The sequence below is a fragment of the Giraffa tippelskirchi genome, chromosome 11 (assembly GCF_054371585.1).
Source record: "Giraffa tippelskirchi isolate mGirTip1 chromosome 11, T2T-mGirTip1v1.2.pri, whole genome shotgun sequence".
NCBI lineage: Eukaryota > Metazoa > Chordata > Mammalia > Artiodactyla > Giraffidae > Giraffa > Giraffa tippelskirchi.
The window spans coordinates 11,525,162-11,541,494 of NC_137285.1; the positions used below are offsets into that span (position 1 = coordinate 11,525,162).

Here is a 16,333-nt window from a genome sequence, read left to right on the forward strand (position 1 = left end):
GAATGCACACATTCCTGAAATATCATCCCCAAACCCATATTGCCAATGAGGGTTGTGCTGGACCTATGCATCATCTTTACTATTACCTAATTCACACGCTTCTTGAAACCTTAAATGCTGTTTAGAAAGAGAACGTTATCACTACTCTAAATGGAGAAACAGTATCACTTCCCGGAATTAGATCTATGTCGCAATAAATAAAAGGAAAAACAAAACGATGCCATTACCTCGTAGCCAGCTTCTGTTGTGCTGAGACTCCAAGCCTGCCGGCATAAGCAAGCTAGCACCAGAGATTTGCTCTCAAACAATCAGACGGGCTGAAAATAACTGAAAAGGCAGTGAGTTACTCAGGAGGCATCAGGCACCAGTTCCTCCTGTGGGTCGGTGTCTTGTTGGTGAAATAATAGTGTGGCAGCATCCCACAATGATAGTGGTTTTGATCACAGGGGCCCCCAAAAGGCCTGGGAGGAAAGTCTTCATCCTGCAATTTCTGCTGGTGAGAAGTGGCTACTGCCTGAGCATCTGCAGCAGGTATGAGCACAGGTTCCCAAGTTCTCTGCTGGGCAACAGTATTTCTTTTCTTTTTGTAAATGCTATTTGGCTATGTCAGTTCTTAGTTGTGGCATGCAGGATCTAGTTCCCTGACTGGGGATCGAACCTGGGGCCCCTGCATTGGGAGTGCAGAGTCTTAGCCACCGGGCCACCAGGGAAGTCCCAGCTTCCAGAATTTCTTTTTTAGTGAGGTTGGCGTGTTCTGTGGGTGCCCAGATAAATGGTATTCTTTCCCCCACATACTTTTAAGATGAGGTGTACCATAACATAAAACTAACCCTTTTAAAGTGAACAATTCAGAGGCATTTGTTACCTTCACAATGTTATGAAAGCACCTCCTCTATCTAGCTCCAAGACATTTTTGTCACCCCAAAAGGACTCCCTGTCCCCACGAAGTAGTCACTCTCCATACCTCTATTCTGTCCAACCCCTGGCAATCACCAGTGTGCTTTCTGTCTCTACAATTTACTTGTTCTGGACATTTCGTATAAAAGGAATCAGACAATGTGTGGGTTTTTTGTGAATGGCTTCTTTCACTTAGCACCATGTTTTCAAGGTTCACCCATGTATTAGCATGTACCAGCACATCATTCCTTTTTATGGCTGAATAATATTCTGAATGGGCTTCCCAGGTGGCTCAGAGGTAAAGAATCCACCTGACAATGCAGAAGACGTAGGAGACGCGAGTTCCATCCCTGGGTGGAAAAGACCCCCTGGAGAAGGAAAGGGCAACTCACTCCAGGATCCTTGCCTCGGAAATCCCATGGACAGAGGAGCCTGGCGGGCTACAGCCCATGGGTTGCAAAGAGTTGGATGCGACTGAACATGAGCACGTATAATTTATTTTTAAAAATTGTGTTGTCCTTGAGAGAGTTCCTCTGGAAATTTGTACTTGTTCCACAATTCTCAAAATATTTTTGGAAACCTTTGGAAAGTTCTTTTCTTTATTTTTTATTGTTATTTTATTTTATTATTGGAAAACCCTTGTGATGACTCTTGACATCGTATCTTTTTTTTTTTTAGCCGTACCTTGGATCATGTGGGATCTTCTCCAATCAGGGATCGAACCCATGCCCACTGTATTGGAAACACAGAGTCTTAACCACTAAACCACCAACGCAGTCCCATGAAGTTAGTTGTGCCCTTTTTATAGATGGCAAAACTAAGGCTCAGAGAGGTTGAGTGCCTGGAATCAATCTCACACACACTTCCTGGCCTCAAGTTGCTAACAGCCAGGGGATGGAGGCATAGACACAACGTGGGCTGAGAGGTTGTAAAGGAGGAGGCAGTGGACAGAGTGATCCGGGGGTTCAGGTGGGGACACTGGTTTGGCCAGCTGCTTCATCTTCGCTTGGTATGAGTGTGGAAGTGGAGTCTTTGCTGCTTTTGAGCAAAGAGAATTTACACCATCAGATTTTCCTGCAGTGAAAAAGGGATCATGGAGAATCTGGCAATTCTAGGTGAATGCTTCAAAAAACTGAGCGCATGCCCCAGTCTCCCGGGGCTTGTGCTCTCTCTGGTTCTGAAGTTCCGGGGTGGGGCCTGAGATTCCGCATTTCCACCCAGCTCCCAGGTGATGCTGCTGCTGGTCCATGGACCATACTTTGAGTAACATGGGGCTAGAAGATTTGAATTCAGGTCCCAGCTCTGCCATAAACTCTTGATGGTAACTCTGGCTAGTCTCTCGCCATCTCTGAGCCTCAGTTTCTTTCCCTGCTCAGTATGGGGACATTGTCCTCATCTGGAACATTCTCTGAGGCATAAAAAATGAGTTGTGGTGTCATTTCCTGCGTGCTTGCCTGAAAGCCATGGACACCTGCCAGGGTGAGAGGTTTCCTCCCCAAAGTCCCCCCTGGAGCCCATCAGCAGGTGCTGGGGTGGGTCCCCAGCCCTGGCACGCAATGCAGAAAGAGGAGGCCAGAGGCGGCGAGGCCCCAGAGAAGCTGCGGGAGAGGTTTCCGTTCATCACAGAAATGGCCCATTTGCAATGATCGGTTGCCCAGGTGTTAATAACGCTAATGGCATAGGAAGGGTAAACTCGGTCACTTGGCTGAACAGGAGAAATATGCAGAGAAGTGCTTGGGTTTCCATAAATCAGCCGGGTGCCACGCGACGAGGGAGGCAGGACTTAAAATTCTGGTCAGGAGATGGGTATTCTCATAATCCGAGCTGGAGAGGTAATTTATTCTGTTTATATCTTTTTACTGCACGACAAGGCTTGGGAGCAGGAGCCCTCCACAGCCATTCTGCATTTTAAATATTAGTCCTAAGCACAGTGGGTCAGATCTTGCGCTCCGGCTCCGTGGGGTGTTCATTTCGGGGCTGGAGCACAGAAACAGGGGAGAGCATGCCCGCCAGGGGCTGGAATACATGTGGGTTCACTGTCCAGTGTTGGCCAGAATTACAACCTCGGGGCAGTGAGGGAGACACGGCATTCCCCTTTTCCCAGAGCTGGAGGGCACAGCCAGGGGCTGGCTCACTTCCTTACCTGCTCAGCTCAGAGGGTTTTTTTCCCTTCTCGGAGATCTTTTATTTTTAAATGATAATAAATACAGGCGATGAAGAGATAGAGGAGATGAACGGATACATTAATGCAGGAGGAAAGGGATGGGGAGGGAGGGAGAGAGAAAGAAACAAGGGCAAACATGGAGAAGCTGCAAGTCCTCTGTCTTTTGACCTTGGTAATTTTCATCGTGCCCTTTGCCCTTCCGGTTGATTTTGTTTAACCCGGCAAGGGGTTTTAAACGAAATCCAGTGAGGTTGCTACCAGTAGGAATTAGCATTCATTAGAGTCTTTCTTGAATCTCTTTTTAGGGCAGCTGGAGAGCGTTCATTTTATTTCATTCATTCACTCATGTAGTTGCTAGACACAGAGTGAGGTCTTACCTGTGCCAGGCAATGTCCTGGGTCCAGGGACAATGTAGGCTTTGGGAGCAGTTCTTAATTCAAAACTTGACTCTGCTACTGCACGGCTGTGTGACCCCCAGCAGCTCATGTCACTTCTTGAGCCTCAGTCTCCTCATCTGTAGAATGGGGATAACAACACTCATCCTGAAAGGGGTGGAAGATCAAATTAGGCTCTGGATCAGTCTTTTTCAGGCAGATGTCCTGCACGTTTGGGAGACTTGGAAGCAACTGGGGAGCTTGACAAACGTGAAACACCTTGGGCACCACGCCAGAGAGCAGTTCCAGCCATGGGCTGGGGGAGGGGGCAGGGATATTTATTTTTAGGAAGCATAGTCCTCTGACCACACTTTGAGACAATGGTTGTGGGTGTCTAGGGACAAATGTCCCTCCCCAGCTCTCTTCCTTCTCCACCCAACCTTCCTTAGGAACCACCTCCCAAATTAAGTGCACCCAAGACCATGGCTATGACACCTGCAGGGTCACTGCCAGGAGTGGGGTGGGGGTGGGATTTCTCCTCTTAGAGCCCCTGGGCCCTGCAGGCACTAGAGGAACTGAAATGAGCTTATGGGAGTGGAGATGGATTTGAGTTGATTTTGACAAGGATCTCCTTTTCTCCCCTTGTCAATCATCATCCAAGGAAGCTGCTGTGTGTGTGTGTTGGCAGAGGATGGGAGTGAGGATTGAACCCAAGACTTCGACTTCCCAAACCTTGGCCACAGGACGCATCTCTCTAATGTGGATGAAATGCCATTGTGAGCCCATTTCATGATAGGCATACTGAGGCTCAGGAAGGTGATACAGTGACCAGCCAGCCAGTCTCCCGGAGCCCAGGGCCCTTGCTCTGTTTTACCCTTATCTCACTCCTAGGTGACCTCTGCTCCCAATCCTCCTGACACACCAACACTCAGAGCTAGAGCCCGTGGGGAATCAGCCTCAAGTCCTGTTTAAGACCCCAGAGATCACATCCCTCCTGGACTCTGGTTTCTGGAGCCGCCCTCTGAGATCTTAAAGGGGCCGCCCCAGGGTTATTCAAGAGTGGGCCTCTCCCAGAGGCCTGGTGCTCCCGGAGTTATGAGCATGCAAAGGGCAAGTCTATACTCTGTGTCTACGTGTGTGTGATCTCTAGCCTCAAAATGAAAAGAAAAAAAATAAAAAACGTATCAACTCGTTGACTTGAGATTCCAGGGGCTTGTCTTTTTCTTTTGCTTATCTGCATTTTCTAGATTTTCCACCACGAGCAAGTAGCATTTGTCTGATAAAGACAAATGTGCTATAAGGAAAGAAAAGAAAAAGTCAGGTCACCTCGAATTATTCTTGTGATGTCCGTGTGAAAGAAGGAGTGACGAGGAGGGCTCTTAGCATGTGTCCATTCCGTGGTGGTTCACTTCCCACCAGCTCCCAGTCCCCCTCCTTTTCCTGCTGCTGCTAAAATGGATAAGCCCCTCCCCCACTCTAAGCTTGGGAGAAAAGATATCCAAATGCAGGAAGGACCCTCTTCCATCTATTTTCTCTCCTCATCCGTTTTTCTCATCCTACAGTGTTTGAGCTGCAAGGGAATGAAGTCATAGAAAGGACTCCCTCTGGTCCCAACTTTTGAAAGTAGGGAAATGAAGGCAGAGAGAGGGAGGGTCTTGTCTTTAGGGAGTAGCCTCAGACCCATTAAATGTCCTCAAGGACTCCCTTCCAGCATGCTGGTTTACCACAGGACCTAAGCAGGCACTGTGTTAAGAATTGCAGGACAAACAGCCTTGTTCTCCCTGTGGGCATTTCTGTCCTAACACAGCCTTGCAGATAACTAGCACTGGACCTTCCAGCCTGTTTTTTTTTTTTCTGTCCTCGCCACTAGGCATGCGGGACCTTAGTTCTCTGACCAGGGATCGAACCTATGAGATGTGGAGTCTTAACCACTGGACTGCCTGGCAAGTCCCAACCTGCTTTTTGTCTGTTTGGTTTTGTTTTTGCCACCTGGAATTACATGGAGGAGTAAGGAGTGAAGCTCGAATTGTTCTGGTGATAAACAAGTCACACATCCATTCAGTCATCAGATATTTTGAAGGCCTACTAGGTACCAGGCTGGCTTGTGTTAGATCAGGGTATTACATAAAACTGGGGCAGGTACTATTGGTGCATCTTAGCTGTCAAGAAAAATGGCAGGCATCTTCCTTACCTGTTAGTTGCTAAAAGAACTCCCCTCCCATCACCCTGCTAAATGAGAGGTCTTTGCATCCATCAAGTGTGTTTTTATGTCAGAAACAAGAACCAGAATAGTTCCATTCACTCAGAGTGACTGAAGACAGGGGCAAAAAGCAAAAAAAAAAAAAAAGAAAAGAAAAGAAAACCACACAGCACAGAGGGAAAAAAGAATTTTTTATTAATCTTTCTTTTTAAAAAAGTTGATTTTTTTGTGGGGTTTTTTTTTTTTTCGTTTTGTTTTTTTTTAGGTAAACCTCTTTCTGGCTCCTCTCCCCCACTCTGCCCACCCTCCTCTTAAAAATATAAAAATGTCCAACCCCAGATAACTAGTGTACAATAAATAAACAGTAAACACAAAAACATACTTTATTTGTTTCTTCTTTATACAAAATAAGGAAACTAGAAGCGTTCAACTTCCAAAAAAGTATAATACTGTACATCCTGACCGCCCAGCCTCCAAGGACCTGGGCACGGAGGGTGGTCTGGGGGCCAGAGCCCAGAAATCTTGGCGCCTTGCCCAAGGGGGAGCGCAGGATGGGCAAGTGTTTGAATCTGGCCTGGACCCCCGAGCTCAAAATAAATGTCAAAGGAAGGAAGAGGTGGGGGTCTGGCCCTGGGCTGGCCATGTCCGGACCGCTCCCATCTCTTCCTAGAAAAGCTGACCGTGATCATCGAGATTGACCACCAGGGGGCGCGAATGCGCAGGTGGAGCTGTCTTCCAATGACCCCCACCCCCACCCGCCCCCATCCAAACATGTTTCTCTCTCTCCATCTCTCTGCTGGCTCTCTCTCCATCTTCTAACTCGTTCTGCTCCCTTTCCTCTCACTCCCTTCAATCTCTCTTTTTCTTATCTTTTTTTTTTTTCAAGACGGGAAAGCAGAGTGAGAAATACGGTTACAAAATGCCAGTCGGATTCCAGGGAGAGGGGAAAAAAAGAAATCGTCTCCATCCCTTGGCTTCAGCCCTCTCTTGGTCCAAAGAGGTGGTGTGTGGGTTGGGGGAGAGGTCGGGGGAAGCCGAGAGCGTGCTTGAAATCTCTTGACTCTCCGGAGTGTTAACTTTGGTCCCAAGAAATCGCTCGCGGCTGCCGGGAGAGCGCTGGCAGGGGGTTCCCGGGGAGGCCGCGGTGGGTGGATGGAGATGGGGGGCGGGGGGCGGTCCTTCTCCTTCAAGCCCAGCCGAGAAGCAGCTGCCGGTTGAGTTCGGACTCGAGAGAGAGAGAGAGCAGTGTCCACGTCGGGCGTTTTGGTTTAGGGAGGCTGCGTCCTGGGTGAGGTTGGGGGGGCGGGGGCCGGCCGGGCTGGTCCCCGGGGCCAAGCGCGGGGGGAGGCGGCCCGGCCCGGTGGCCTTACCATACGGCGGCCTCGTTGAGCTCAGGGTTGGGGTGCGACAGGGGTCCGCTGTAGCCGCTGGTACCGCTCATGGGGAAGGGGGGGCTGGGGCCGCCGCTGAACACCTCGCCCGGCATGGGGTGCAGCGAGCCCGGCAGGCCCGGCTCGGGGCTCGGCGTGTCCGGGTGCGAGATCATGTCGGTGAACCTGGGGTTGTCGGCGGCGTGCGGGCCGGCGATCGGCGGCTCCAGCGCGCCCAGCGGCGTCGAGCCGGGCCCCGAGGCGGCCAGGAAGCTCGAGTCGGCCGGGGACTGCGCCTGCGACGGCGGGCCGTGCGCAAAGAAGTCATAGTTGCCTCCTGGCGCGTAGTAGTCTCCTTGGTAGTCTGCAGAGGGGACAGGGCGGCAGAAGGGAGAGTGAGAGATGGGGAGGTCGCTGAGGGAGGACTCAGGGGACCTGGGGGAGGAGATCCAGGGGAGGGGACCCAGGGAGACCAAGGGCAGAGAGGTGCAGATGCGGTTTGGGCTGGCGGGACAGGATGTTCATGGGGAACACGCGACACAGACTCGAGGTTAGAGAAAGACCCGTGGAGAGGCCTGCGGAGACCAAGGGAGAGGGAGGCCGGAGGGGCGGAAGACCAGACCCGGAGTTCGTGCTGCAGAGACAGACAACCTGTGAGACCGAAAGGCTACAGTCTCAGGAACTGGGAGAGACTCAGGGACGATGAAGGACGCACAGCTTTCAACATCAGAGGTTCCTTGACACAGACCGAGAGAAGACAGAGGTCACGGGGAAGCGCAAGAGACAGAGGATTCTAGACAGTGTCTTAGAGCTGGGGAGAGATACACAGAGAACCAGAGACACTGGACAACTGCCAGATAAAGAGACAGGGAAAGGTCGGTAGGACAGCATGCAAGTAGACACCCCAGGCTCAGAGTCCGTGGGGAGGCAAGAAAAGAGATTCAGTCACTGAACCCACGGCTGAGATAGACACCTGGGGTTATTCGAGTAAAGCAGAGATAGTCCAGGAGCCGGAAAGAGAAAGCTGAGGCTGCTCTGTGGTTAGAGACGCGGAAAAAACCCAAGGAGAGACCCGGGAACAAGATGGAAGGTGGGGAGAGACAGAGGCGTCCAGAGATGGCGCGAGATGCGTCAGGCAGAGAGCGAGAGACACGGGGACTGAGAGACCCGGGAGAGGGGCAGGGCAGGGAGGCAGAGGTGGCCGAAAGAGACCGGAAGGTGAAATGGTTGCGATCGGGCGGCAAACCCGCCTGGAAGAAGTGCAGCCGGAGCGCAGTGGCGCTGGCGAATTCGGCCCGGCCGCCGAAACCCGGCCGCGGACCATGCCAGGCGGCCTCAGCGCCCTCCCTTTCCCGCGCTGCGCCCCCTCATCTATCCCGGTGAATGTGGGGCTCTGACCAGTTGCCCGGTCTCACCTGGCCGGGAATGGAGAAAGCTAAGCCCTAGAGACTTGGGGAGGGGTGGGGGGACGATAAGAACACTCGCCGGGCCACGTCTAGAGATCCGTGCGCCTTGAGGTAAAAGCTGGGTCCCCCGGGGTGGGTTTGCCAGGACTCCTAAAGTTTGGGGGCATTTTGGGGATATTGAGCCCTTTTACTAATCTGGTGATAGCTATCGGCTCTCAGAGGAAAAATTCACAAATTCGAATTTTGCCCACAAATTCGGGGAGCGCAGTGGCTCCAGATTACACGCCTGCCCATTCTCGACAAAGTGTTTCTGAGTCAATTCCGTGACCTCATCCTAAAGCTCCCTTCCCTAAGCCCTTCCGAACAGAGGACAGAGCCTCTTTCCCTCCCTCTCGGGTCGCTCCCTGAAAGAGTGGGGCGTGGTACCCCACGAAAGGAGCACCCTTGACAATAACCCGCTTTGGGCGGAGGGAAAACCAGCGCTTCTGGAAGCCGGGGTCTCTTCAGCAAACCCACGCCTCCTGTTTAGGGCCGGGGTCTGTCGCCGGGGCGAGTGCTGGACTCCCCATGTCGCCCCCGTTCCCTCCCCGAACCCTCCTTGACATCAATCCAAATGGGGAGTGTCTGGAGGCGGGCTTGGAGACGGTTTAGGCAACAGCCAAAACGGTCGCCAATTACTTTTTAAAAACCACTCATTCCATTCTCCCCGTAAGTGACGAGAAAGGTTGGAAGCGGCGAATTTGGGGCCCCTAAGGGACGGCGATGGGGGACGGCCACGGCCCGTAGCGAGCCGGCTAGCCAGCGAGGGCCTCGGCCCCCGCGCGGAGCGCGCCGCCTCCGCCCATATGGCGGCCGGGCCGGAGGTAATTGGAACAAACGCCGTCTGAAAAGGGCACAAAAGCCGCAGCTGGGGCTTTGTCCCTGCTCCCACGGGGAGCCGCCGGCCCCGCCGCCCGGCCCCTTTCTCGCCCGCTGCCGGCCGCCGCCGCCGGGATCTCCCAGCACGGATTAGGCGGGGCTGCCTCCCTGGGGCTGGGGGGGTCCGCTGCCGTCCCCCCACCCATTCCGGGGAAAGAGGGGCCCCGCGTGCCCAGGCCCCCACCCTATCCAGCAGACAGGGGGGAAGAAGAGGCGGTCCGATCGGTGGGAGGCACGTTGGTCCTGGCGGAAACCTTGGTTAATTACCCAGGCGGGGAAAAATTCGGGACTGGCACCGCCCCACCAACCTCCCCGCGCCGGGCGGAGATTTTGCCCGCAAGGCAAAGATAGGTGAAGAGAGTCGGTGAGTAGAGGCCCCAGGACAAGTCCACTAGGCCGACCCCCTTTGGCGTCTGTACCTGCCCTGCCATCTCAGTCTCTTCCCTAAAAGCACATCACCATTTTTTAGCCACAGTTTCTGGGAACCCTGGTCGGGCCAGAAGAGCTAACCTCCCAGGCCTCCGGAGGTCAAAACAAAGCTGGTAGAGGGTGCTCTTATTTTCCTTCCTGGGTCTGCCTGGGCACCGGGATCCTGGCCCTCCCCTTCCACACTGCCACCCAGCTGACTTTTCTAAAAGAAGTCACCTCTCACCAATCTGGGTTACTAGGGTCACTCCCTTCCCCAGTCTGGGTGGAGCAGAGATCCCTCTCAGGCAAAGGCATTCTTGGGGGCTCCCCAAATTCAGAGGCTCAGGAATAGAAGGAGAGATGCCTTCCTTGAGCCCACAAGTCTGGGATACGCAGGACGGGTGAGTCAGTCCAACAGTGCCCCAGAGCAACTGGGTCTCAACAAAACACAAGGTGAGGGAGTCAGGAGAGGTCACCCCGGAGAGTGAAGTGAACGCAGAGGGGAGAAGGGAGGACAGAAGAGAAAAGTAGAAAGGGAAGAGGTGATTAAGAGGAGAGTGCACCCAGGCCTGACCCTGCTAACAGCAACAGGGGAATTCTTCTGGGCCAGGCTGGGCTCCTTGCCCCCTACAGCCCTAAAGACGAGAGTGGATAACTGGCTTGGCTCAATTCTTGCTTCCCTCCACCCCCTGCCGGCCCGTGCCCCCAGTCCTGATGAAGCCTGGTGTTCTTGCAGCTGGTGGGTGGGCCAGAGTTCTAGTTCAGCGAAACCCACCCACCTGCCGAGCATCTGGGCTAAACGGGCCAGATGCTGTGTGCACAGTCCCCGCGGTTGGAAAAGGAGATGCTATCTTGAAAGACAGCGAGGGGGTGACCCCAGGGGACCCCTGACCCCTCTATCTCTACTGTTGGTGCTGCCTCCCAGGGCCTGCTTTCCTGCTGGTGCCAAAATATGCCAGGCCAGCCCGTGGGCCAGTGCAGCAGAAGGTTGTGTGTCAGGCTGGGAGGGGTACATGCCGAGTGCCTGACCTGGAGAGTGCCAGGAGTGCCAGCGTGTCTGTCAATATACCTAGGGGGTGGGGTATACCTGTGTTGGTTGTGAGTGATCATGTGTCTAGATGTGGGTCTCCGAGGTCTCTGAACTCATGTGAATCCTGCGTGGGTGAGTGTGTCACTGCTTGTCTCACATGTTTATCTGTGGGTATCAAGGTGAGTGAACGCATGTGTCTGATTTTCTGTCCAGGAGGTATCTGAGCGTGGGTCTGCCCCTGTTGATGCGTGTCTCTTAAGGTGTGCTCATGATTGTGTATGTCTTGCGTGGGAAGAAAGGAGGAAGGGGTCCCCGGGCACCCTAGATCGCAGGGATCCAGGCCTGCACTCTCAACCAGCACTGACCTAGGTGTGGGGCACCACGTCCAAGGCGGGGTGCTTACCTCCGTAGTAGGTATACGGAGTGGACCCCAACATCTCCGACTCATCCAAGCGACCGCCCAGCGGACGCATGCGCCTCGGACTCCGGAAGAAGGCGTGTCTCCGGGCGCCCAGGGCGCTCAGCTGTTTCATCCGGCGTTCTTTGGAGCGTCGGTTCTGGAACCACACCTGGGACAGAGGAGGGGGCCATGAGCTCCGATCTGGGTCCCCTTCTTTCCCTTCCCCGGGCCGCCCCTGCTGGGTCCTAGCGCCTCCTTCGCACCAAGAATGCCCTGAGCCGAGGGGGCCGGGCCGGATTAGACCAGAAGGGTGGAGAGGGGTCTCGGCGAACCAGCCAAGGGTGAAGGATTTCGCGGACCCGTGGGGCGACTCATAAAGAGCTGGGTTTCCTGGTCCTTGGCCCGTCCACGGTGTGACGGCTTTATAAAGGCCTCCCGCCCGGCAAGGCGCTGGTCTCGGCCCCTCGCCTCACCCAGCCAGGCTCTGGCCGTTTGTCTGTCTGCCCGCGCGTCGGGCGCCTTGAGGAAGCACGGGGAGAACAAACAGCGCCTCTTTCTCTGCTCAGAGGATGGGAGGAAGGGAAAAGTCCCCGTACTCCAGCGAGGCTTAAAACCTTCCTTGAAAGGGGCGAGGGGCGGGAATCAGAGAGGTGAAGTGACCCGCCCAAGACGACACCGCTGGAAGACAGCAGGGCCGGCCTGGATCTTCCGGCTACGAGTGTGACCAGCGGGCCCCGACCTCCGGCACACCGCCTGCCCCTGGACCGAACTCGGCGCGCTCTTAGCCAAGGAGGCTGGGTGCGAGGCCCCTCCGAGCTTCCCAGCTCGCGAACGCAGCGGCGCTGGGGAGGGGTGGCCCGGCCTGGGCCGCACCTGGATGACGCGCATGTTGAGGCCGGTCTCCTGCGCCAGCTGCTCGCGGATGTGGCGCGTGGGCTTGGGCGTGGCGGCGAAGGCGGCCTTGAGCGTCTCCAGCTGCTTGGCTTTGATGGTGGTGCGCGGGCCGCGCCGCTTGGTGCCCGAGTTCTGCTCCTCGTTCTCGTTGTTGGCCGTCTCCTTGTCCGACGACGTCGAGTTGTCGGTCTCCTTGGGGTCGTCCTGGAGTGGATCCTGGAGATCCGGGGACAAGCTGCGGTCCGTACAGGACGACACTGCGGGCAGACGGAGCGGGAAGAGAACGGGACGTCAGCGGCGGCCCGAGACCCCTCCAGTCGGGTAGCGGGTTCCCTGCGGCCCGGGCCACCACCAACCGCGGCGGGTTTCCCACCCTAAACCAGCCACAGCCCCTCCCCCAGGGGCCCGACGCCCGCCCACTCCCTCCAGGCGGGGCCGCGCCTTCCGAGGGGCCCTTCTCAAGCCCTCTCAGCACTTCTCAGCTACCGCTTGCGAAAGGGGGAGTAGCGCTCTCGGGAGAGGGGACGTGAGGAGGGTCCTGACGCCATCCTGGCCTAGGATCTTCCTTTCCCACCTCTCCTTCCTGCAGACCCCAATTACTGTCCTCACTATGCAGCTAGAAATTACCAAGAGCTGAAAAGACTCGGAAAGGGGAAACTGCGCGGCTCCAAATTGGAGGAGGAGGAGGACCGCTTGGACAAAAATTGGAGGAGGGCAGGGGAAGAGCTGGCGTGGCAAGTTTCCTGAGAGGCTGGCTGCAAACGCTGACCCTCTTCGTCAGCCCCCCACCGCCCCTCCGAGTGCCTTGACCTCTGAGTGGAGAGCTCTGAGCACTGCCTCCAGGCTGGGGGCAAAGTAGGGAGGGCGCTGGGGCCTGGGCTGGGGAGGGGCGAGGGCCTCCTACCAGAGTTGAGGCTGCCCTCCTTGAGGCTGGACGAGCTCAGGTAGTCGTCCTTGCACACGAACTTGTTCTCATCGATGACGTAGAGCTCCTCGCCCGTGGACAGCTGCTTGTTGCAGACCATGCAGGTGAAGCAGTTGAGGTGGAAGACTTTGCTTCGGGCCTTGCGTACCAGGTCACTTGGCGAGATGCCTTGTGCGCAGCCCGCACACTTGGTGCCAAAGCGCCTGCGGACGGACACGGCCTGTCACCTGAGGCCAGCCCAGTGTCCCATCCTCCCCGAAGCCCTGACATGCTCCTGCCCCGCCCTAGCTTCTGAGAAGCCTCCATTTCCACATCTGTCAACAGGAGATCCCAGTTCTGTCCTCCCTGGCTGGAAATGCCAGACTGGAGACGAAACACCCTGGGCTGAGCTTGGGACTCCCGTGCCTAGGTGGTCGGCTTTATTTGAACTCTGCTGGGCTTCCGGCAATGGGCGCAGCCTTCAGCCGAGGAGAAGGCCCAGAGTACCCCAAGTCGTGCCCCTCCTCCACCCCCCACCCCTACCAGATCCGCCCGGGATGCTCCAGGCAAACTCTGCTCTCCAGGTCAGGGAGAATTTTAAAGACAGGCAGGCCGGGTTGGGACCACTTCGTGGCTTTGCCTTCTGGATCCTTAACAGTCTGCTGGGATCCAGGTGGGGTCAGTCAGCCTGGCTGGTGGGTCCTAGCAATGGATCATGGAGGGGGACCCTCTCCTGAGCTGAACCTAAGCAGGAAGGAGGGAGCCTCTGCTGATTCCCAGCATTGTAGACTTTTCAGGCCCTGCTCTGGGCCCCACTGGAGCTGGTCAGGGACCTGTGGACTCTGGAAGGCAGGGACTGGGCCTCCTGGTCCCCAGATCCCAGGCCCTGGCAGGCAGGGGAGGGGGATATGTGATCAGAAGACAGTCCTAAACCTGCATGGCCAGAACTCAGGATCTCTCCAATGCCTCCTTTTCTGCATTCCCAGTCTAAATGGTCTAAATCCTTTTCTTTCTTCCAGGAGTGCTGGGAGAAGGCCAGCCTCCCCCGAAATGGACGGTGCAGACCAGCACAAGGAGGGGTGAGGAGAAGGGGGAGTGGTGAGGTGCAGGGGGAGAGAGGGTGAGGGCCCGGGACTCTGGGGCTCCACTTCTACTCACACCCACGTCTCTAAACAGGGCGAATTTGGGTGACATTGATGTAGTGAGGGCATTAGAAGCCATAAGTCACTTTTGGCCTTATCCGGCAGCATAATTGGCCATATGCACCTTATCAAAAATCATTAGGTGCTTTGCAAGCACCACCACATTAGGGGCCTTGGGCCTCTGGGGCCGGGGAGTTTACACATGTAAAGGCGCGTCTGACATTTTCTCCTATTCAAATTCCCCAGTGCCAGCCACCGGGGCCGGTGAGCAGCCTTTCTGCACAGCGTTAATCACGCCCCCCTCTCCCCTCTGCGCCTGGAATTCGCACTCACAAAGCCGACTCTGGGCGCCGGTGGGGAAACGAGCCAGGCCGAGCGGCCAAAACCCCCACAGCCTTCCAGGCCAACCCTCAACATTTCTCAGCTGGGAAACCGAGACTTAGAGAAGTGCTCTCTGTGATCTGCCTGAGGGCCCGAGTGGGCAGCAAGGGTAGACTCTGCAGGTCCTGATTCCAGCTTCATTTCGTTTGTACTTTCAACAAAAGAGAAAATGTTTAAGGAGTTTGGGGCCATTGGGTGGGTGCAGGGGGGTGGATTGAGGAGAAGATTCCCTTCCCATCATCAGAGACCTTTCTGGATGAGCCCCCTCTGGAGCTGGAAGTTTCTGTTTGTCCAGAAAGGCCCTGGGAACCCTACCTGCCCGGAGCCCAGCCTCTGGACGCCTGGCACTCTGCCTGGTGGGAGAAGCCCTCAGCTGTCCCTAACTTCGCCAAAATCCTTAGTCTCTCAGAACCGGGCTGGAAGCTTCCACAGTGGGCTGGTGCCGGCTAGGAAGGGGCAGAGACGAGTGTGGAGCAAGTTAGTCAAGCTTCCTCTCCCTGCCCCACCGCCGATCTAAGCCAGCCTAGAAAAGCCGGCTAGAAGCAGCCCAGCTACGTTCTTCTCACTCCGCCTGGATTCCTGCCCTTGCAGGACCGAGGACAGCAAGAACTTCCTGGGCGAGCCAGCTCCCAACTGAAGCTGGTGAGACCGGGAGGCAGGGGTGGGTTTCGTGGTCTCTCCCGTTCCCCGATGCCCCAACGAAGCGCGCGCGGGGCGGACGCGCGGGCAGCAAGCAGGGGCTGCACGGGCCTCTTACCTGAAGAAGTCATTTTTGCAGTAGAGCTTGCCCTCGCGTGAGAAGCACTTCTCCGAGAGATTGGTCTTACACTCGCAGCACTGAACGCATTTGATATGCCACGCGCGGTCCAGCACGTTCAGCAGAAAGCGGTCGAGGATGGGCCGCTCGCAACCGGCACAGTGCACCATCATAACCCCGCGCCCCGGCGGCTCCGGCCGCCTCGACCTCCCTTTGGGCCCCCGGCCCTCGGGCCCCCGGCCCCGCCGCTGCTCTCTGCCTCTCCCCTTGGCCGCCGCCGGGCGAGTCCGGTCCGAACCAAGACTCAGCCGGTCAAATCCTCGGGTGATTGCTGGGCCTGGCGCTAGGCTGCCCGCGGTGGGGTGGGGACTGGTGGCATTCACAGCCTCATGCCCCGGGCCGCGCTCCCCAGTATATCTTGGGTGGCTGCTGGCCTCGGCTCTGCCGAGCGGCTTTCCCCGGTGGCGGAGGCGCCGGCACTTTCCCCCACTTTCAAGCGGTCCCGATCCTCATCTTTGTCTGGCCGCCGCCTAATTCGCGCATCCTTATTCAGATTTGGTGACGTGGCGAGGCACGTAGGGGGCCCGGCGGCCAATGGGCGCGCGGTGGCTATGGCAACCTCTTAAATTTATAGCATATCTAAATTGGCTACAGCGTTGCGGTCCGGACAGAGCAAAAAAAACAAGGCATCAGTATTGTTGAGTATTAGCTTGTACCTGGTTCGGAGACAAAGTAAGTATTTACCTTCCAGTTTGGGGCTGGGGGCTGGGGGGCCGCGTGATCTGAGAACTGCCTCTCTGTTCTCTCGCCTCACACACATTTGGGGGGGCCAGGGTTCCAAGGCCTAGTGGGGAGGTGAGGAACCTCTGCCCCCTTCTCTATCCGCGGAACTTGCAGAAGTTGCCCAAGGCGAGGATCGCGCGCTCTGTCTGCCTCCTCTTCCTCAGCCCAGCCCGCCGTTTTGGACCCCCCCACCCCCACCCGCGCGCCCCTGGGGTCAGCGCCCTGGAGCTGAGACAGAGAGGTTCCCGGGACTCTCGGGAGGCGTCCCCGGTTTCCTTTGTCATACACGGGACCTGGGGACGAGC

General features: G+C 56.1%; 1 protein-coding gene across 1 annotated transcript; it reads right to left on the bottom strand.

Moving 5' to 3' along the window:
- Positions 1–5,995: 5,995 nt before the first annotated feature.
- Positions 5,996–15,418, bottom strand: LHX5 (LIM homeobox 5). Its single transcript, XM_081546407.1, has 5 exons — positions 15,246–15,418; positions 12,966–13,189; positions 12,041–12,318; positions 11,171–11,336; positions 5,996–7,369 (listed from the first exon to the last, which is right to left on the bottom strand). Exons 1-5 carry the CDS (start codon positions 15,416–15,418, stop codon positions 7,002–7,004), a joined length of 1,209 nt encoding a protein of 402 aa, XP_081402533.1. The 3' UTR covers positions 5,996–7,001.
- Positions 15,419–16,333: the final 915 nt, after the last annotated feature.